This window comes from Thamnophis sirtalis, unplaced genomic scaffold (assembly GCF_051295495.1).
Source record: "Thamnophis sirtalis isolate CommonGarterSnake01/CBP01778 unplaced genomic scaffold, rThaSir2_p1.2 scaffold_4, whole genome shotgun sequence".
Lineage (NCBI taxonomy): Eukaryota > Metazoa > Chordata > Lepidosauria > Squamata > Natricidae > Thamnophis > Thamnophis sirtalis.
In genome coordinates this window covers 13,925,340-13,948,616 of record NW_028261384.1, presented here as the reverse complement: position 1 = coordinate 13,948,616, position 23,277 = coordinate 13,925,340, and the positions used below count along the sequence as shown (strand labels likewise).

Genomic DNA, 23,277 nt, shown 5'->3' with positions numbered 1-23,277 from the left:
GTGCCTCTGCTAACAAAAATGGGGTGTGGGGTGCCACATGTGGCCCTCCCACACCCCAGTTTTGGCCTCAAGATTATCTGTACAATATGAATGAGGGAGGGTCCCAGGGAAGCCCTGCCTTAGCACTTGGCCATCACAGGTGCCCCTCCCGACATGAGTAGTGTGTCACGCCCACCCAGCCACACCCACCATGACCATGGCCACCCCCAGCGACGCACCCTGCCAGCCATTCTAGGTCCCATTCCCAGAATTCCAAGCCAGGTTGGGAAAAGCTTTTCCTAAAGAAAACAACTTTAAATTCAGTATTAGACCATTCTATTGTCACTGTCATTGGTGATTTTGTATAATGAACTATTTCTGTTTTCCTTTTTCCTCCTATGATGTCAGAACGACACGATGCACTTTACGTAGTAGGTGCATTAGATGAAGCCATGGAACTGCGAGGAATGCGGTATCATCCCATAGATATAGAGACATCAGTAATTAGAGCACACAAAAGCATTACGGAATGGTAAGTACAGGGGTACGGGTTTCGCTGTATGAGTGCTTGCATTTGTTTGAAGAATGCCACATCTCTTTGGACTGGGTACAAATTCACTTGGATCCCGTTCTCTTGCACCACTTGCAATTTTTTTGCTTGACATTCTTATTTTTTTGTTAGTTGCTCAAAGTCACATTTGTAGGTTGGGTAACCATGTTAATCATTGAATGAATGAAATAAGTTTGTTAGTCAATGATGATGTACCAAAAAGTCATTTGGGTTATTCAGAAGAGAAGAAAATGCCAGCAGGATTGGTGATTTAAACAGCTCATCAAAGTTTCGGGAACCAGGAATATATTTATTTTTCATTTGCATTCAAGATTTCCGTATTTCCCCCAAAAAGCAGTTAGGGACAATTCCATTAATGAAAAAAGCCACCATGAGCTCTGCATTACAGATTAAACAAATTGGTTTACATTTTAGCATGACTTGATGAATTCAATGCCTATGTTGCTTTCTTTTTCTTTATTAATGAAAGATGGAAAACAGTTTATCAAACCAAATAAGCTAATAGAATCACAAATACAAACACTGTCCATGACATTAATTTTTTAAAGGGCAAGCAATAGTGTGTATGTGTGTATGTATTGCTTGCTCTTTAAAATAATAATGTCATAAAAGTGTTTAAATTATATTACTACATATACCATATTTTTCGCTCCATAAGACACACTTCCCCCCCCCAAAAAAGTGGGTGGAAATGTCTCTGCATCTTATAGAGTGAATATCGCAGCTGGTCCGCGGCAGCCGAGTTCTTTTACAGTACTAAACTCCGCCGGAGTGCAGGAGTCAATATGAGAGGACACCTATTTGTGATCCTCTCAGGCTCCGCCTCCTGCCCTCACTACACTGCTGCTCTATATTCGGCGCTCCATATTCACAGTGAGACAGCGCTCCATATTCACATTTTTTTACTTGTTTTCCTCCTCTAAACCTAGGTGCATCTTATGGTCAGGTGCGTCTTATAGTGTGAAAAATACGGTGTATATATAAGTATAATTTCTGGAATTTAGATATAGATATAGAAATGGATGGCATTGAACAATTCCAGGAAATTTAGCCAAACTGATTGAAAATTCTCTTCTCTGCCCTCTATAAAATCAGATCCATTTCAAAGTTGACATGTATTGTCAATACATTTTTACAGGTTAGAATTATCCTTCTCCAAGTAGTGCAATAATTATGTTGGCTCGCTCTCTCCTCTTTCCCACGCATGGAGTGTATTGATATAATTTTCCCCATCACCTTCCAGTGCGGTGTTTACCTGGACAAATTTGTTGGTTGTTGTCGTTGAACTGGATGGATCAGAGCAAGAAGCCTTAGACCTTGTTCCTTTGGTCACCAATGTGGTCCTGGAGGAACACTATCTGATTGTTGGGGTCGTGGTGGTAGTGGACGTTGGAGTCATCCCTATCAACTCCCGTGGAGAAAAGCAGCGAATGCACCTACGAGATGGATTTTTGGCAGACCAGTTAGATCCGATCTATGTGGCCTATAATATGTAGTCTTATATCTTTAAGGTTTCCCATGGACTGGACTCTAGATGTATAAAACACTTTTTTTATGTACACTAAACAATGTACAAGTAACGGTCTTCAGAATGGAACTCTTTCTCTTAGGATTTATTGAAGTACCCATTATTGGCAGGACATAAAAATGTGAAATGTGTTTCTTTTACCACTACATTTTAGCACAGAAGGACTTTGGGGTACTGCCTTCGGTTTGTTGGAAAGCCCATTACTAGACTTTTTAAAATAAGATTATTTTTTGCTTATTGGGATGAATACTGCTTTCTAAGTAATAGGCTTTGTATCTTACGTTAAACTGAATAGCTTTTTTTTTTAAATCTGCCCCCACCTAGCCATTCACCCACACATGGATATTTTTGAACAGCTCATAATATGACTGAATTGTTTTGGTTTGCTTCTTTTTAAAAATGCCTGTATAAAATCAAACTTTTCTCATTTATGAATCCATTACTAATTTTAAGACGTTTTCTATTCCATTCGCCAAGGAAGATACACTGAGGTACGAGGAAAAAAAATGCTCAAAACAGCACCTTCTCAAATTAGACTTTTTAACAGCTTTCTCTCCTGGAAATGCTGAAGTTCAGAGGTAAAAAAAAAAGCCTTTGATTATTAGTGTTAGAATGATCTTTATAAATAAGGTGTATTTCGGCAATGAACTTGCAGATATCTTTGTACTAAACTAAAAAGATAAAATAAGTTAACTACTTCTGTAATTATGTACAAAACCTTTAATTTATTTTGATCTCTTTAGAAGTATAAAAGAGAAGCATTCAAGAATATTAAACTCTTGCAATGTTTGCTAATATAAAAACAAAAGGTTGTATTATCTTGAGTGGATAGTATCACATCAAAAATATATATATATGAAATATAAATTCACTAATGACAAAAAAAGAATTTAAAGTTTTAAAATGATGCAGTACTCATCACTTGCATGGTGTCTCTTTTCCCACTGTAGATAATGAACATTATTCACAAACGTTTAGGGGGAAAACAACAGTTCTCGATTGCGCAGTGCCCCCACCTAAAAGAATCTTCCATATACCAGCAGATACAAATTTGCTGCCGCTTGCAAGGCAGTGAGTTGATTTCAAGGTCGCAGACTTCTTGTCTTGCTCAGACCAATGGCAAGAGGTAAAGCAGTCCCTTTAGGAGCCTGGGATTAGGAGGCCATGCCCACCCAACTCTCCCAGCTGGCTGTTCCCCCAAACTTGCTTTAGCTCCCCACAAGGGCCCTGCTTTCTCCTCCACCATCCTTTTCCTCCGATGGTGCTGCAGTTCTCAAGAATGAAGGCTGAATTGGAAGGGCCTTAAAGTCTTGGCTAGTCTCTTGGGAAGGGACTACAGGATGCCCCTGGTAGGATAACTAAACCAGGAGAGGACCTGCTTATCATGACTCTTCCCACAGCAGATCGACATGTGGCCAAAGACTTGAACAGTGCACTACAAAGAATACTATTCTTGACCATCGAGGTGACCATAAATGTTGGCATGTATGTTCATACACTTCTTAGATGTTAGAAAAGGCAGGTTTGAAGTATAGCACTGTTTTCCTTAGATGCATAATATTGATGCACAATAATCGTCATCTTTTTCTTTTCAAGTTCAACTTTCATTTTTGTTAATACTTTTTAATGGGGCTTTTTTTCCCCTTGTGGTAAGAACAATTTTTGTTAGCTTTTTGATGGTCATTTTGCACAAGGGTTTTTTGGGGGGAAGGGGGGCGTAAAAAGAAAAGAAGTGTCTCTCTGCTGTCTGGTTTAATTTGGGCAAGGAGAGAGTCCATCTATTTAACCCTTTGTAGAAAGTTGTTGCTTTGAAAAAGTATCTTATTTGTTATTGGGCAATAACCAGAAATCCTCTCTAAGTGATTTGGCCTAGTTTAGTGCACCTGCTAACGTTTGTCAAACTGAGGGACTGAAATTCAAATGCTGTGATGCAATCCTTCCATCTGCCAATAGAGCAAGAAACGAAGGGAATCAAACCACATATCCCCAGCTGCCTCTCTGTTCTCCCACCCTTCACTCTTGCTCTGATTTTTGCTCTGGTTTCCTCTTCGGATCATATAAATCTTTGGCCATTTTTAAATCTCTTCAGGTAAATCGACCGCCTCTCCCATTTCTGGTTTTCTCCTTGTCGTCTTTGCTGATTTCATTTTCCTTTAGTAATCCCCAGGTCAACCCATGCTTGATGAGAAGATGAAGATTAACCAGGAGGAAGAACACCTTTTTTTTAATTTGTTTTTTTTTTACAGGTTCGGAATAATTGCTTAACATCCATTGAAATTTGCATGCATAACAGAGTTGTAGGATAAACATCTCGGGATCCTTATATCTCGTATAGAATGGAATTATTTTGATGCACCTTTGCAGGTTTTCCTTGGGTTCCAGTCCATCCTCTTTTATTTTCTTCTTTAATAGATGGGAATGGTTTGTAGCTCCGTGTATAATACAGAGTATTTCATGAGTCTTTTATTTTTTTTGCATTTTAAGTTTCAGATGAACTTTTTCTAGATTTTCTTTGCCCTGTGAATATTTCTCATGTCCCAAAGACCTCTGGATAGGGAAGAGTTCTGCCACATTGTTCTGTGTGGGGCCATCAAAAATACAATCTGTTTGTAGAACGTCAAGTTGCTACAAAGTTCACACGACTTGATCATGAGCCTAACTGCCATGTATGAACTAACATGTGACATCGCTGCTACCGCTGACACAAATCCAGCTGTCGCTTTGCGACTGCCTCTCTTTTAACCTTCACTTAAGACAACTTTCCACTCCTGGGGAAGCGTGATCGCTTCGGCAACCTGCCGGTCGTTTCAACTCTTTAAAAAATTAGGACAGTAAATGTAAACTGAATTATCCTAGTTTTGTCATGCAAGTGAAGAGAAAAATAAAAAAAAACCATATGTAACCATCAGATTCAGCAATAAGGAAAGATTGCTCTGTATTAGAAATTGTACTGTAGATAAACCATTCATGAGAATGTATAAACTGTTTGTCTTGTGAACTTGTGCTTTTGAAGTCAGACAAAATCATGTAATCAACCTGATGCACACCTGAAAAGAAAGAGAAAAATAACAAAAAACAATCCCGAACACGCAAATGAAGGAGGAGGGTTCACAGTGAACATTGAAACACAAAACTAAGCAACAGGAGCAGATTCTTCATGGTGCTCGTTTATTATATATATTTAATCCTGCTTGACACTTTACCCAAGGGGAGACTGTCCCTTTTATCAGTTGAATGTTAGCAGCGTTATTTCATAGAGTGTGGTGACTGGTTAGAGACATCCATGTAACTCAGCCAATCACAGTTCCAAAAAAAAGAATTTTTATGTGCAAACAGCAACCTTCTTGTATGTTAAAACACCAGTACGCTTTGTACATCTGTGATAACGCCTGTTTTATATTCAAATGAACGAATAAAAGCTTTTATTTTTGTTGCTCTGAAAAGAATTGGGTGTTTTGGGCTTTTTTTTGTTTTGTTTGCTTAATGACCAAAATGGTTCTTTGGGGTTTTTTAAAAAGAATTTCCAGAGCTTTCTCTCACACCACATACATTTTTCTGTTGTTCTATAAAATGCAACTTTTAGTTGTCTTGAAGTCATTTCATATGTTATAAGTATACCCCAAAAGCAAACATCCAATTTATAGGTAACAAATATAGACTGGATTGATGCACTGAATTTTAATTGTGCATTTAAGATAGAGTCATGTCCCAGACAGATTATTTTGTGATTACATGGATGTTTACGATGGTGGAGGGAGGGAGGGAGGGAGGGAGGGAGGGAGGGATGGATGGATGGATGGATGGATGGATGGATGGATGGATGGATACATATATACATACATACATACATACATGATAGATAGATGATTCAAAGTAAATACACACAAATATATACATACAGAGACAGACATAGATAGATAGATAGATAGATAGATAGATAGATAGATAGATAGATAGATAGATAGATAGATAGATAGATAGATAATAGATAATAGATTAAAATGCCTTAATGCTAAGGTTGCAACCAGTAGAATACAATTAAATCCTGTTTGAATGGTATTTTGGACTGGTCATCTACAAAGACTAAGGTACTCCAATAGCAATAGCAATAGCAATAGCAGTAGACTTATATACCGCTTCATAGGCCTTTCAGGCCTCTCTAAGCGGTTTACAGAGAGTCAGCATATTGCCCCCAACAACAATCCGGGTCCTCATTTTACCCACCTCGGAAGGATGGAAGGCTGAGTCAACCCTGAGCCGGTGAGATTTGAACCGCTGACCTGCTGATCTAGCAGTAGCCTGCAGTGCTGCTTTTAACCACTGCGCCACCTTGGCTCCAAAAGCTAAGATATTTCTGGCCATTGCATCATTTCATCCAAAAGAATTTTTTTTCAAATTTGGCAACTTTTAATATATGTGGCTTTCAACTTTTATAATTCCCCAGCCAGCATGAGTTGAAATCCACACATCTTAAAAATTACCAAGGTTGGAAAACCCTGATTTAATAGAATTGCCAATGTACCTGATTGCTAATACGGACTTAGGATTCTACTCACTCTCCTGCTCATGGTATTCCTGGAAAGGTTGGGTCTCTTTCCTGCGAAAGCTGCAAATGCAACGTACGCACTCTCTATAAGCATAGGTGAACAAAGTAGGCCATGTAGCCATAGAGCATCTTTGCATGGTTAAGAAAAACCATATTAAATATTTGGCATTTCAAAGACCTTAAAATAACACAACACTTTTCTAGAAAGATCAATAGCACAGAACAAAGAGGTATTTTCTGCGTCATTCCTCTTTCTAAACATTTTAGAGTGAATTGATTGATTTAACACACATAGTCCTCAGTTTGAAGCCATTTGTTTCATGGGTGACAATGGCACAATGGCAAATAGTTATGAATGATCCTCATACTTACAACCATCAAAAGTATCCCCATCTTCATGTGATCAGGATTCAGGTGCTTAGCAACCAGCACATATTTTGATAATTGCAGTGTCCTAGGGGGTCATGTGATTTACATTTGTGACCTTCCCCAACCAAATTCCAACAAGCAACATCAATGGGGGAAACCAAATTCAATTAATAAATACATGGTCCATTTAATTGCAGTAATTTACATACAAGCTCAGCAAAAAAAGGTCATAGAGTCAGTTACAACCTTGTTTAACAATGAAAATTCTCTAATTGAGAACTACTTGTATCTACATTGCTTTTTTACTTTATAAGTGAAAGGTGGAAATTTGTCTTCAGAGTATTATTTTATGTACGTGGTCCTGCTAAACATTTTTCAGTTGTTCCCCAAATGAGAATATTAATATTCAGTGTTTGGTGCTCAATAGAACTTTTCAGAAGATGTGACATCCCTGTAAAATAATATTTAATGGTTAAACAGTGATGGAAGGTATAGAGCACAAATGCAGGAAGTTTTAAATACAAATTTCCAGCTCTATAGTTCAAAGTTGAGTCCAGCTTTTCAAAACTTTCCACCAGAATTTGTGGCCAAGAGATTGGGCAGAAAATCAAATCACCAACCGGTTCTCCTCAGGTTAGGAATTTTTTTTTCTAAGTGGAAGGACTTAGAATCCTCCCTAAAATATATTTCACATTTTCTTCTCCCTTAAAAGCATTTGCAAAACAAATCCTCTTAAATTGAATGTGAATGCTAGGGGGCGGGGGAATGGAGGCAAATTTCTATCTGGATGCTGAAATCAAAGTATCTTGATTAACTTCCACTATCAATAGAAGTGTTCTGTTCACCTCCTGTACGCAAATGATCTAAAACAGCCACCTTGGACATCCAATAGCTTTCCATATTTAATAGCCTTCTGTTTGATGCTGTGTACCACATAAAAACACATTTGGAAGGCTAGCCACTTGGCCAAGCTGGCTATTTTAGTTTAAATTGAAGCAAAGAGCATGATAAAATGAACTATTGCTGTGGTTCAGCATCATTGCCTAGGTATTTTTAAGTTAATCGCAGTAGTTCCATGTAGCACTGCCAGAATTATGGAAACAGAGAAGGAGGTGGTTAGGATGGTTACTTGAAAATCTCAGAAACAACTTTCTTTGGTTATCTATTCCAAAGCTTGAGCAATAACTAATTAAAATTAATTAATTATAATTAAAATAGAGCAAGAATTAATTTTTCAGAAGTTACTCCTTTTCTCTAAGGTCCAACTACCTCAAAACTAAGCAGGAACTTGGATGTTATTGTTGTCATTTGTCAAAGAATGCAAGATTAATGGACCAGAGGAATGCTGTGGATATAATTTACTTGGACTTTGGCAATGCATTTCATAAAGTAGATCATGATCTACTACTTGATAAGATAGTAAAATGTGGGTTAGGCAACATAACCAGCAGATGGATTCGTAACTGGCTGGCCAACCGCATTCAAGTAGTCCTCAATGGAACTGTAGTTCCTAATCTTTTTTGGACGTGCCCCACCTACGTATCTATAAAATCTCGATGCCCCGTCCTCCATCACATATTCTTACTATTCAAAAAGAGAACTTCTACTCATGCGGAGGAAGCCTAAAAGGTCATTAACTTAGTTTAAACAAGGTTCCAAAGAACATGGCATCCATGAAAGAGAAAAATAAAAGAATAAAAGACAGTAGAAGTACTGAGAAACTTAAAAAATAATAATATGAATGAATATGAAAAAACAGCAAATAAAGTTTCAAAACATATAATAGAGAACTGAAATGCATAAATATAAAGTAATTGTAATGAAAGCTTTTTTCTGTAATACTTTAATCGTATGCAGTGGGATACCCCAAGCCTCTGTTTTAAGCCCAGTACTCTTCAGCATCTTCAATGATTTGGATGAGGCGATAGATGAAGAACTCATCAAATTTGCAGATGACACCAAGCTGGCAGGAATAGCCAACACTATAGAAGATAGGCTTAAGATACAGAAGGATCTTGACAAACTTGAACATTGGGTGCTATCAAACAAAATGAAATCCAGTGATAAAAATACCAAGGTTCTACATTTAGGCAAGAAAAACAAAATGCACAGGTACAGTATATGTGACACCTTGCTCAATAGTAGTAACTGTGAGAGGGATCTTGAAATTCTAGTGGACAATCATTTAAATATGAGTCACCAGTGTGCTACACTTGCCAAAAAGCCAACACAGTTTTAGATTATATAAACTAAGGGATAGAATTAAGATCATGTGAAGTGTTAATATCACCTAACAATGCCTTGGTAAGGCCACACTTGGGAATACTGCATCCAGTTTTGGTCACCATGATATAAAAAAATATGTTGAGACTCTATAAAAAGTACAGATAAGAACAATGAAGATGATTAGGGGACTGGAGACTAAAACATATGAGGAACGGTTGCAGGAACTGGGTATGTCTAGTTTAATGAAAAGAAGGACTAGGGGAGATATGATAGCAGTCTTCCAATATCTCAGGGGTTGCCACAAAGAAGGGGGGGGTCAAGCTATTCTCCAAAGCACCTGAGGGTAGAACAAGAAACAATGGGTGGAAACTAATCGAAGAGAGAAGCAACCTAGAACTAGTTAGAACAATTAATCAGTGGAACAGCTAGCGTCCAGAAGTTGTGAATGCTCCAACACTGGAAGTTTTAAGAAGAGATTGGATAACCATTTGTCTGAAGTGGTGTAGGTTTTCTGCCTAAGCAGGGGGTTGGACTAGAAGACCTCCAAGGTCCCTTCCAATTCTGTTAGTCTAGTCTAGTCTAGTCTCTTAAGTCGCAAACTGATGGGTAAAATGGCATACAATACAGCATCTTTGCTGTCAATCAAGGCAAAGCAAGGGGAACTCTTCAATCATGTGGCACAAGCAATGTATTCCCAAACGTTTTGGTTGATACGTGGCTATGCTATTTCAAAGTCCCGATCGGAGCATCTCCATCTGAACAAGTTATGTTTGAAGGGGGCCCTGAAGAAAGCTCTCTTTCAAGCCAAGAGCTGGATATGGTCAGTTTATGAAACACTGGAGTACCCTCTAGTGGTCAAAGTTATCAATTATATTGAAGGCCACACCTGGCAGACTAGACAAACAAGTATAATTTTGATTTGATATAATTCACTTCTGCTGAGTCGGGGAATGGAAGAACCATACAGACAATGCTGAAGATGTCAGGGTATCTTAGCAAGGGCAGAGTGGAATATTTTTATTTTTAAAAAAGTTAGATTAATCACATCTCATATCTCATATGCTTCTTTCCTTTGAAATGAACATAAAATTTTTGCCACAATTTGGTGATTAGGGTCCTTATTCAGGAGGAGGGAATGGAAGGAGAGAGACTATTTTTTCCTTTTGCCTTTGACAACAAAATATTATGGCTCTCCCTTTCCCAGAAAGCAGGCCATGCTTTCTACATGCATGACGGGAAATTCATAAATGAAAAGCCTGCATTCATGAACCCCAGAATTATGTTGCACATTCAAAGTGCCCTCCTGAATGCTCAGAAAATAAGTTGGTCTGGAAAGAATTAACAGAATTTGTAACTTTAAATGCCTTTTATTCAGGGGTGAAATCCTCCCTGTTCAGCCTGGTTCGGCTGAACCGGCCTGGTTCTGTGAACCAGTAGTAAAAACAAGCTTCCGAGGATCACGCAGCTCAGCTGTAAGCTGCGTGATCGTGGGAAGCTTCCCCCACCACCACACTTTTTAAAGCATGTTTTTCCTGTCTATTTGCCCCAACTGGCAGGGAAAAAAATGCTTTAAAAAGTGAAAAAAGGTTGGCCACTCCCACCCAGTCACATGACTCCCCACCACTACCAAGCCACGCCCACAGAACTGATGGCAATTTTTTTTTAGATTTCATCACTGCTTTTATTAATCATCTACAAACCTTTAAGGATATTTTGAGGTGGGGGTGATGGTGAAAAAGGAAACAAGAAAAAGAATTCCATGTACAAAATAGTGTGGTTTTCTGACAGGCCTACAATCTATTACTTTTTCTCCCTCCCTTCTGACTGCTGATTAAAGTAATAAACAATTGCTTGCGTTAATTGATTACCAAATACCCATCCCTCTCTCTTTTCTTATAGTGGAGTCTTAGACCAGGGGTGTCAATTGTAAGCCGCCCTGAGTCCCCTCAGGGAAAAGGGCGGCCTATAAATATTAATAAAATCTAAAATCTAAATCTAAATCTAAAGGTTCCCCTCACGCTCATGTGCTAGTTGTTCCAAACTCTAGGGGGCAGTGCTCATCTCCATTTCAAAGCCAAAGAGCCAGCGCTGTCTGAAGACGTCTCTGTAGTCATGTGGTCGGCATGACTAAACGCCACGGAATACTGTAACCTTCCCACCAAAGGTGGTTCCTATTTTTCTATTTGCATTTTGTATGTGCTTTTGAACTGCTAGGTTTGCAGAAGCTGGGACAAGTAACGGGAGTTCACTCTGTTACGCCGCACTAGGGATTCGAACCTTTCTGATCGACAAGCTCAGCATCTTAGCCACTGAGCCACCGCATCCCTTCTTCAAAGGATAGAAATTACAATAATTCCCCAGTTAGGCCCAATTAATATGTTTGTGGGGCTTGTATGCTCTAAGGCAGAGAGCTATGCCAGACAGGTTTCATCAGAGGAATCAGTTGATTCATTTTTTAAAAAATATGGTGAGACGTAAATTATAGAAACTATTGCTGGACCTGTCATTGGTTGGGTCAGCAAAGACAACACTAGATGTTGGGAATTCCTGGACATTTGGTGACAAATGGGCTACTCCTGATGGGCCAGCGACTACTGGAAGGTGTTTACCTATGACAAATAAACTGGGGTGTTACCTTCAACATTATCGAAAAAGAGCATCTTCCTATCCCAGATGCTTGGAAAGAATTCGGTGGGCTGATATAAATGCAATATCCACTCTTGACTGAGGTACCGTAATAAAAAGGTTTCTTTATTTGACCGTTAAGTCCCCTCAATCTTTCAAGAGGTAATGTATCCATTGTTGATGCCTTTTTTTTTATCCCATCGATCTTACTGGAGGTAAAAATGAACAAAGGGGAAATAATGCATTTTATAGCAAATGCAGTGTTTGTGGAAGAATGTGTTTACTCTGTTGGAAGTGTTTGTGTAGAAACCATTAACAGACACAGTTGTAGACAGGCGCCTTCTGTCCATGGAATTTGTATCTATTTTTAGTCTACGAGGCATAATATCCCAATTCAAATATTTTTACTGTTTTACATTAAGGAAATTCTTAATTATCACAATCTTATTCAAATAATTTCTTATTTGTGTATGTGCCTATATCAGCAGGCGAGCAGAAACTGCTTTATATTAGACTAATTAGAAATTTTGCACTTATGACTCTATACCCTTGATGGCGAACCTTTTCAGCACCAACTGCCGAAAAGGGAGCACTTCGTGTGCGCTCATCTAGGCCGCGACCAGGAAGAGGAGCTGGCAAGGTAGCATACATGCGCCAGAAAATGAAATTCCGGGTTCCGGCACATGCATGCGTGCTGTCCAGCAAGTCTTCTGGTTACTGCTTCGCATGCGTACGTACTGATCAGCTGCCCAGTGCACATGCTCACACTGGAAAATGGAAGACCAGCTCTTCCGGTTTCCAGCACTTCCACACGCACAAAGGCCAGCTGATCGTCACATGTGCGTGCCCGCCAGAAACCCGGGCAACGCCACATGTGCCAGGTGACATGGCTCCACATGCCATTTCGAACACCCATGCCATAGGGTCGCCATCACAACTCTATACTCTTTCAATTCCTACATGTATATATGGATAAAATGTGGAGTTCTACACGGGAAATGGAAGTGAGAGTGGTCCTTTTATTCCTTGCTTCCCTGTTAGCAAAAGTCATCCTTGAGTTGATACATTTGGATAACATCTGGCCCACTATAAGATTAAATGGACCTTTCTATATAGAATGCAGGTAATCCTTATTGTAAAATGATTGTAATGCAGCCCATCCATCAGTCTTGTTGCAACAATGCAAAATAGACATAACTGACCTGATCTTACATTTTTTGCAGCAGTCACCAGATAAGGTGAACCAGTGGTTTGCTGAGATCCCAGATTTGCTGAAAATTGAAAGCAGCTGTCAGTTTTGGCAAAGCTGTCGTAAAACTCGGTTGTGTGACCGCAGAATGCTGCAAACAGCTGTGCCAGAAGTTCACAAACGGTGATCACATGATTTGTACTTATGACACTGGCTCCTTTTTAAGGCAATGCAACCATCATAAATACAAGTCAATTGCTAAGTTTCCAAATTTTGATCATGTAACCATGGGGATGCTACAATGGCATAAATTGAAAAATGGTTGTAAGTCATTTTTTTCAGTGCCATTATAACATCAAATAGTCACTAAATAAATGGTTGTTAAGTGAAGGATTATGTATAATCTGATTTGGAACCATTCATATACGTGTTATCTGTATCACTGACTTACTGAAAGTATGTTGGAATGATACTGTCACGTAATTATTTAGAAAAAAAGCAAAGTGGAAATTTGAAGATTTTGTACTTGTAAAGAAATCAGTAAAATCCCAAGGGCTGCGAAGATCAAGATCAATCCAATTTATTCTGGACTCTGTTTGGAAAGAACAAACTACTCAACCGGACATGGAAGCGTGTGGTGCTATAGCAATAGCACTTAGCAATAGCAGTTAGACTTATATACCGCTTCATAGGGCTTTCAGCCCTCTCTAAGCGGGTTATAGAGTCAGCATCGCCCCCACAGTCGGGGTCCTCATTTTACCCACCTCGGAAGGATGGAACGCTGAGTCAATCTTGAGCCAGTGAGATTAGAACCGCTGAACTGCAGATAACAGTCAGCTGAAATGGCCTGCAGTATTGCACCCTAACCACTGCACCACCTCAGTTCTGACTTGTATACCGCTTTGCAGTGTTTTCCAGCCTTCTCTAAGCAGTTTACAGGGTCAGCACATAATCTGGGTCTTCATTTTACCCACCTCGGAAGAATGGAAGGCTGAGTCAACCTTGAGCCTGATGAGATTCGATCTACCAAATTGTGGTCAGCTGGCAGTCAGCAGAAATAACCTGCAGTACTGCATTCTAACCAGTGCCACCAATACTTTCTAATCTCTACCATTCCAGCCAACTTATGTTCGTTATGATGATGCAAGATCTATATATGGTCCATTTTGATAAACAGGTGAAGACGTAATGTCCTTAGGTAGCTGGATCAAGGAGATAAGAAGAAACATGATTCTGCCTGTGGTAACTTCTTTGATGACAGCATGAATGAATATAGGAGAAGAAACTAAAATGAAAGCCTTCGTGTCTTAGTTTGTCAAGGCCCTTCTTAGCAGAAAACATTTTAAGTGGAACTTCTATCTCAACATCACTTTTAAAGGGTGGTATTATTTTTTTCGCTCTCCATTTTTATATTTAATATCTTAGATAGGATTCCCGGAAGTTCTAACAGCTGAACCAATCAATTGACACCATGTTGAACAAGCTGTCACATTTATCAGATGCCATCCTTTTCCAGAGTAGGCCAACAACAATACTACAAAAATCTTTGATGACAATGTGTGTAATTGCGTTAACTTAGGAAAGGTCGAACGTAATGAAGACAAAAAACTAGAAGGCGCTGTTGCCTTTTCAAATACATTTATTAACCAATGTTAACACATTTAATGACTCTATATGTTGCTAGTCAGAGCAGCTTACAAAATGCCAGAATGCGTCATAGACTGGACAGCCACAATGAGTAAATTACAATGTGCATAGTGGCTAAGCTCAACACTTTAATATAGATTTATGATTTGCAGGAAAAAAAAAAGATGTTTGAAATCAGGAATTCTAAACAATACTTTCCCCTAAAACTTATACAAAACCAGGCCACATTTTTTTTTCTTGTTCTTTTGTTGATTTAAAAAAAACAAAAAACCACAGTTTTCACGCTGTAATAACTTGAAAATGTGCAACCGTGTCAACAGAGACAAAAAGAAAAAAAAAGCCAAAATAAAAACAAAAACACAAATTTTACTTTCATGCAGCTATTCAGTTAAATATTACATATCCCGGAATGATTTTATACCCCCCAAAAATAGTTTTCACAAAAACTTGCTTTTATAGGGTTGGACCGAAGGTTTTCTTAATTTTAAGTAAGGTGAAGAGGAACAATAATAAAATAATCAAAGGGTGTTTTCTTTGTTGCACTTGCTCTAGGGTGAAGGCCTCCTATATATAGTCATAATATAATTGCTTAATTGTTAAAAAATTTAAAGTCATTTAGCTAAAGTTAGTATTTGCATGAGCTAACCTCTATTTGGGAGCACCAAGGCTCCATTTCTATGGGGTGCTTCTTTGTCAGACCCGTCCATTTTAGAGAATGGTTACAGGGTGACGGAATAATGAAGGTCCACCAGGATAAATGGGGCAACTAGGCATTCCAAGCAATTTGCCGTGAAATTTGGCAAACATAGAGATACTGCCCTCATTTTACTAACTCTATCTCTTTTAAACTCAGGCTAAGTGGCCTGAATTTTCCAAGTTCCTCATGAAAACTGGTACTCTACTTCAATTGCCATTATTCGCTTGACGATCAATATCAATGCTTCTCAATTTGAACATCATTAAGGTGAAAGACTTCAGCTCCCTCAATTCCTAAGACAGTGGAAGTCCACCATCTTAAAGTTGCTGTATTGAGAAACACTGTTCTAAGACCAGTGGTAGTCAACCTGGTCCCTACCACCCACTAGTGGGCGTTCCAGCTTTCATGGTGGGCGGTAGGGGTTTGCTGTAACTCTGCTTTATAAATTTTATAAAGTAAAGTTACTTCCCTACTTTATGAATCATCATTACTGTGGAACCGGTGGGCGGTTAGAAAATTTTGATACTACCAGAAATACAAAAGTGGGCGGTAGGTATAAAAAGGTTGACTACCCCTGCTCTAGACTATAGCAATAGATTACAGGAAGTTTAATAGGAATTTAATCTTCTGATTGACCCTAGCAAACTTCAGAGAAATTTCTTTCCAAAATCCTTTTCTCCCATTCGTATGATTCATTGTATTATCACTTTCAATAAATATCCAAGGTCTACATAAATATTTACAATTTACTTTCTTTGAACTTGGAAAAAGAATGTTCAGGGGGAGTTGGGTTGAATTTTAAGACCATCTTGAAAAAGAACCCTACAATGGCAAGAGCATTAGAAGATAAGCTGGTTAAATAAAGTTTACACCTTGCATAAAAAAAATGTCTCTGAACATGGATGCAATTTATATATATATATATAAATTTATATATATACCTATACATAAAATAAACAAAAAAGGGAGGGAAGAGAAGGAGGGGGAAAAAAAACACTTTTCAACTATCGATCCATTCCTATTGGTAGCACTTCTTTATCCAAACATTCCGCAAAAGACAAACTTTTTACAAATCACAGCATCTTTAATACAGGAAAATTAACATGCATTATTCTTCATTCTAGCATAAAAATGGCAATAACCAAATATTACAGACATAACTGCTTTTGTGAAACTTAAGTGCTTCCCCATCCCTCGGACTTAATTTCTTATTTGAGTGCATAAATCAGATTAATAATCAACTAGTGTTTCGAAAGATAAAAATGGGGGACAAAGGGCTGGAAGGGGTTAAAAAGGGCAGGGCAAATATTAAGCCTTTTCTTTCCATGCCTCAAACCTTTGAACTCCATATACGACGAAATGTAAAATTGATCTGTTCTTGTGGGGGTGTTTTTTTTTTCTTTCTTTCAGTTTTTGGCTTTCTTTTTTACAAGTATTCGTATTAGAAGGATGAAATGTGCAAAAATTTAAAATTTAAATATTACTCCCCCCCCCCCCGCTAAAATCTGGCTCAGCCTACTACCCCACCCAAGTCCCTGGTGATTTCTGAAACAATAAGATCAAAGCTAATATTTTCATTATAAAAGCTAAATGATGAAGAAAAATAATAATAGAACAAACACAATTAGGAAAAAGAACATTAAAAAGTGGCAGGACTAGCATCTGCTGTGTCAACCCTGATCCCAAAATTCAAATGTATACCTAAGCCAATAGATAATGCGTTCAAGCAGTAAATTAAGCTAAAGAAAACCATTTGGAATTATTAACGTCTCTTATATCCAGGTAGTAAGGTTTTGTTTTTTTTTCTATTTCATTATTACATTCAGGTCTCCTGAAAATGTTCCTATCACCTTTCCTTGTTTTGTTGAATCCTTTTTTTAAAAAATAATTTGCTGAAAATGCAACAAACCCCCTCAGTTAAAATTTATCAAAAAGTAATGTGCTCCAACTGAGGTTCAAATTACCTTTTCAGCAAAAAGAAAGGGGGAAGAGGGCCACAAGGTGATGACCGTTGGAAGCAGAGAGTCAAAAGATTTGACTGAAATTTAACTGTGCAAAAAAATTTTTTTTTTTTACTAAAAAGTGTTTTCAAGGCTGGTGCAATAATAATAATAATAATAAGAAGAAGAATTAATCATAATGGGGAGTGAATTCACATTAATTCTGACCTCTTGGAAACCAACATGAAAATCTAGAGACGATACCCAGCACCTGCTGTGTTAAGAGAAAAGCACTGAATCAGGGCAACAGGTGAGGTGAGGAAGCTTTCATCTTTTCCGACGACAGGTACGTTTGTGCTCAGCATGCCAATGTTCCTGCTGACACTTGATGGAGCAATAGGAAGTGTTCCAACAGCAATGATACATAGCTTCTTCTTCACAGTTGTAGCACTGAGGAGGGGACAGAGGAAAAATCATTATGAAATAGAACCTCTCTTTCTCCCTACTAAATTCTCCTAAATCCTCCTTTATTCTCTCTGTAGGAACAGTTTCTTGCAAGTTGCTGCAAATCTAAAATAACCACATTCCATTTGGTGGCACTGGATTTATGCAACAGAAAACTCCCTTTTCACAACCCTGTAGTTGGGGCAACTGGATAGAGCTTAGCATTTATTGGCCGGATGCCTTTCCTGATGCCTACATGGAGTTCGCAGCAGATATTTCTTTCTTTGCACCCGAAGAGAGAAACAGACACTTCCTAGAATTCAACCCTCAACCTTCTGTGTGACAGGCAAATATTTTCGCCACTAGGCCACCATGCCGCTCTTTGCACAACACACTCCTGCATTAAGCCCCATTTGTTAATTGAGTGGAGGAATCAGCCAACCAACAACCAAACCATGATTTTAAATGCTGGTTTAGAGACCTAAAACCAACAAATGTGCCAGCATCACCTTAATGGTTGAGGACAATAAGTCCTAACTTGGCAATGTCCAGGTATATGTGGGCTTCTTTTACTTCCATCCCAAAATGGCCAGTATGGACTTAAAACTGGTATACTTAACAGTGAGGAACTATTTATTAATTAAATGTATAGGCTGTCCATGTCACCAACAAGGCAAGTGTGGGCAGCTTACAAATGGCAAAAAATTAACTATAAGAACAATTAAAGTTAGGAAGAGTTCTATAAAAACTAAAACCAGAGAGATAGACAGCATAGAGCGGAGGTCTTCTTACCTCCTCAAACAACTTCAATGCAGAGGGACTCTCTTTCACTTAATTAAACCAGATCCAAAGTGAAAAGAGGCAGCAGACAATTATAAAATGGTTGTGCACAGGGTTGTCCACAAAGCCCAGAATGGCAAATGTGAGCTTGCAATCGAAAGCCCAACGCGTGCCACAAGGGAGCTGGGATTTCCCCGCATGGTCACCGACACTTGTACTATGCACTACAACATTCACTAGGACGAAGGAGAGGCAAATACAAAGCTAACTGTACTCCTGAGCGGTTGAACAAATCAGGCTCCAAATTCCCATTCAGCCTGGAGAACCTTCTGCCCAACACAACTTCACAGGACTTCTGTGGTAGGAAAAGTCAGGAGACGTGCTAGGGGTGCCTGCTGGAGCTCATGGTAAAAGCTTAAGTAAATTCATAAGTAAATTCATCAGATAAATCAACAAATGGGAAGCTAAGATCGCAGAGACAGCAGAAGTATGGAAGGAAAGGAAACTTTCGTCTCTCCAAAGAATGGGTCCCCAAAATGTTCTCGTTATCCCAAAGTGTTCTTATTCGCCAACACAGATAGGAACACAGAAGATAATGGCCCGGGGAGCCAATGCGCCAGTAGTGCTGCTTACCCACTGTTTCTTCTTGGTCTGAGAGATCAGCTGTTTGTGCTGGCTGGCTAACTTCTTAACTTCTTCTACAAATTCCTCCTTGCATTTCTCCTTTACCTGCTTTGTCTTTCGGTCACACTCAGTCTGCATATTTGCAATGGCTTTGTTCACAGCCTGCCTTTTCTCCTCCTCCATCTCTGAACGCAGCTGGAATGTTAAAAAGCAGGTGAGTGAATGGCCGGAGGTGGTGCTTCCAACTCTTCCTTCCTCCCAAAAGCAACTTACACAGCATTACAGGAAATCTCGAGTTAACAATGATTCGTTTAGCGATCCTTCAAAGTTACAATGACACTGGGGGGGAAAAAAAGTGACTTCTGACCGTTTTTTTTGTTTTCACACTTACGACAGCTGCGGCATCCCCACGGTACACGTGTTCAAAGTTCAGGCGCTTGGCAACTGATTCATGCTTATGACGGTAGCAGTGTCCTGGGATCATGTGATCAGCTTTTGCGACCTTCTGACATGTAGAGCCAACCGGGAAGTCAGATTCACTTTACAACCGGGTTACTAATTTAACAACTGCAGTGATTCACTTAACAACCATGGCAAGAAAGGACATAAAATGGACAAAACTCATTTAACAACCTTCTTAATAAGCAGTGGAAATTTTGGATTCAATTGTGGTCATAAGGACTATCTGTATTTGTACTCAGTTGCTCTTAACAGAAGGAGCTCCCTTGATCCCTAAGGGGCCTAGGCCAGGCGTGAAATGCTACCAGTTTGGACCGGATCAACCGAATAGAACCGGTAGTAAAAAAAGTGCTATCAGTTCGGGCGACCCGGTATTTCCGACAATCGGCTGTGACGCGTGATTTATATAAACTAGAAAGCAGGATTTCCGGCTTTCTAGCTCATCTAAACCGTGTTGCACAGCTGATCCCTCCCCTCGCTGTTCTACTTACCTTTTTCGTAGCAGGCTCTGCCCACCCACTAGGATGTTATCACGTCCGTTTTTGACTCTCTGCGTATGCGCGGAAGGTCCTGCGCATGCACGGAGATGGAGTGTGCGAGCGGAGGAAGAGTGCATGCTCACATTTGCGAACAGGTAGCAAAGTTAAGTACACTTCACCCCTGGCTTAGATTCACCTAGGTGGAAGAAGGACTACTAGCATTCATCTTCAAATAATTGCTGGGCTCCAACTGAAAAAGAAGGAACCACCACTGGTGACAGTGGGGTAAAAAGCACATCCACCCGGAGTGTTCAGTTATCCACAGAAAAAAAAAATGCTAGACTTCCAGCATGCTTGCCACCTTCCCAGAATTTTACTGTTCAAGTTTGGCAACTATGTAAAGTACATACAAATTAAACCAGAGTTTGATTTGTTTACTTTGCATTCAATAGGATGTTTGAACCCACTCACCAATCCCATATTAAATTATTGCTGCCAAAACTAAGCAATATGGGACACATTAAGCCAGGGTGTCAAACTTGTGTCGTCATGTCATCGTCCCGTGACATATTGTGACTTTTCCCCCCTTTGCTAAATCAGGGGTGGGTGCGGCCAGAGAGTGACACATCTGGCCTGTGGGTCGCGAGTTTGGCACCACTGCATTAAGCAGAACATAGACCACAGAATGGTTTGAATTAAGAGCAAATTCAGCTCCGATCTTCCATGAAGATTCCTGTACTTTTCCTTTATTGGAGACCATCCATGAAGACCTAGGCACCCAGTAGAATTCCCCAATGACGACAAAGTGATGGGGACATCAAGATGTCTTTGCACAAATCACATCCACTTGGGCCATTCTGCATCACAACGCAACATGCAAGAAGAATGAAATTTGCGTCATTCTCCCACTGTTGCCATGAAGACATCACAGACTTCTTGACTAAAATGGTCAATTTTAGAAGAGTTTAATTGCACAGTGATCAGCCAGGGGATTATCATCTTCGTACAGAAAAGGAGCCGCCTTCCAGTCCCGAACGATTGAAAAGAGGTATATATAGAAATAAATTTCAGCAACAATGAATAATTAGAATTAATTAGAATATTCTCAAGATGCCATCAAACTAGTTAATTACCTTCTCAATAGCTTCTCGCACAACTCTCTCTGTTTCTCTCTTGTGATCAGACTTGATTCTATCCTTGAAGTCGCTGAAGATTTTGGTGTATTTCTCGTGGCACATGTTTTGACACACACCATCATTATTTGTCTGGGTGCTCCGGTGCAGCATTTTAGGGGAAGAGGCACTTAATTTCTTAGTCTGGGTCGAGACTGAAATTTTTTCAATGGGTTGAGGCATTGTGGGAATTTCCTGACTTGAACTGACTGCTTCTGTTTCAGGCTCCGGCTCCTAACATAACAAAGGAGGTGTCACTAACGTGGCCAATGAGAAGGACTACAACCATTTAGATCAGAGAGATAAAGACTGAAAAATGTGTATTAATCCACATAATTATAAATATTACTTAGGTAAAAATTAATTGGGGTGTTCTTTAAAGACAAAAATGCAATGCTACATTGTACAATTAAAACATTATCATGCCAATGACTCCACCATTATTTCATACAACTGGGGGGGGGAATATCACATGCATTACAATATCTATAGAAGAAAACAGTTGCAGCTTAGAGTTGAACTGGGGGATTCTTGATGCTCTCTGAGCTTGGTTGATTTCTTGCAGGTGTTTCATTCCCCGACTAGATAGATTTATAGGTTTATTGGATTTATATGCCGTCCTTCTCCCAAGGACTCAGGGCGGCGTACAACATAAAAGAAAACACATATTACAAAAATTAAAAGGGACATTAAATAAAGTATCCAAAAAAAACCAATTGATATTTACAATAAAATTTTAAAAATTAAATTAAAATTAACAACCAAATTAATCCTGTATTTTATTCAGGCCAGGCCGGCTTGCTGGGAAGCCAACTTTTTAGGGCGCGTCAGAAGGACCGGAGGTCGGGGATTATGCGAAGCTCCGGGGGCAGCTCATTCCAGAGGGAAGGTGCTCCCACAGAGAAGGCTCCCCCCCTGGGGGTCGCTAGCTGACACTGTCTGGCCGACGGCACCCTGAGGATAAACCATCAAGGCAGCAGTGATGAGGTTACCTAGTTGGGTAATGAAATGTCTGAAAGGAAAAACCCAGAACGCACCAAGGAGCCCACATATGCATTATAAAATATCAAAGGAGAACATTTGTAGCTCAGGGTTGAAATGAGGGATCCTTTGGTGCTGTCTGAGCTTGCTTGTTTTCTTGCAGACATTCCATTACCCAAGCTAGGTAACATCATCTGTGACTGATGATGTTACCTATTTAGAGTAATGAAACATCTGCAAGAAAACAAGCAAGCTCAGACAGCACCAAAGGATTCATCATTATAAAATATTATTACTGGTTTCCAAATTACTAAGTTTTGCATATCTCCATTAACTGTTATTCCTATTACTCTATGGCATTGCTACAATAGCTAAGAGACTACAATGCTATGGCAGAATAGTAATTTGAATTGCCAAAGTATCTGCTCTGTTATAGGACACGCTTGTGCATTTTCCAAGGTGTGCCCCAGAAGGGTGAGCTGGCTTCACACCAGAGAGAAAGACAAGTAGGTCTTCCTGCAGCATCAACCAAGGCCCCTTTCCTTCCAAGAGCTGCCTTGCAAACAGGCAACCGGGAAGATTTAGAGGTGTCAGGAATCTGACTACCTGCAAAGAGTGCCAGCTCATCTCTCTAAGAAATTGCCTACCAATTTACTTACATGCTTTCAAACTGTTAGGTGGACGGAAGCTGTGGCAAAATGACAGGAACTTACTCTGCTTTGCAATGCTAGGGCTCGAACCGCCGGAGCGAGACTATTTCCGGCGTCATTAAGCCACTGAGCCACCGTGCCTCTAAACTAGTATTATAACCATACAGAATAGGAATTTAGGCAACTCTGAAGATACTCAGAAATTGAAGGGGTACATATATATATATTCTTAATTGATTACTGCCTTGTTGTGGCGAAGGGGTTTGTGTAACTCAATGAAGCTATGAGCTATGCCATGCCGGGCCACAGACAGGTCATAGCAGAGAGTTCTGACAAAACGTGATCCACTGGAGAAGGAAATGTCAACCAAC

General features: G+C 39.5%; 2 protein-coding genes across 13 annotated transcripts in view; one reads left to right on the top strand and one right to left on the bottom strand.

The window, feature by feature from the left end:
- DIP2C (DIP2 acetate--CoA ligase C (putative)) overlaps positions 1 to 5,524 on the top strand; it is a 361,956-nt gene extending 356,432 nt beyond the window's left edge. For all 4 annotated transcript variants that reach the window (XM_087712511.1, XM_014061648.2, XM_014061647.2 and 1 more), the window contains 2 exons: positions 388 to 511; positions 1,794 to 5,524. In XM_087712511.1, coding sequence (XP_087568637.1) covers positions 388 to 511; positions 1,794 to 2,046 — 377 coding nt within the window. In that variant the 3' untranslated portion in view covers positions 2,047 to 5,524. The remainder of the gene's footprint in view (positions 1 to 387; positions 512 to 1,793) is intronic.
- A 9,130-nt stretch (positions 5,525 to 14,654) lies between these two features.
- Positions 14,655 to 23,277, bottom strand: part of ZMYND11 (zinc finger MYND-type containing 11) — a 111,271-nt gene continuing 102,648 nt past the window's right edge. For all 9 annotated transcript variants that reach the window (XM_087712504.1, XM_087712505.1, XM_087712502.1 and 6 more), the window contains 3 exons: positions 21,237 to 21,509; positions 19,175 to 19,360; positions 14,655 to 17,767 (listed from right to left, as the gene is read on the bottom strand). In XM_087712504.1, the coding sequence (XP_087568630.1) occupies positions 17,645 to 17,767; positions 19,175 to 19,360; positions 21,237 to 21,509 (582 nt within the window). In that variant the 3' untranslated portion in view covers positions 14,655 to 17,644. The remainder of the gene's footprint in view (positions 17,768 to 19,174; positions 19,361 to 21,236; positions 21,510 to 23,277) is intronic.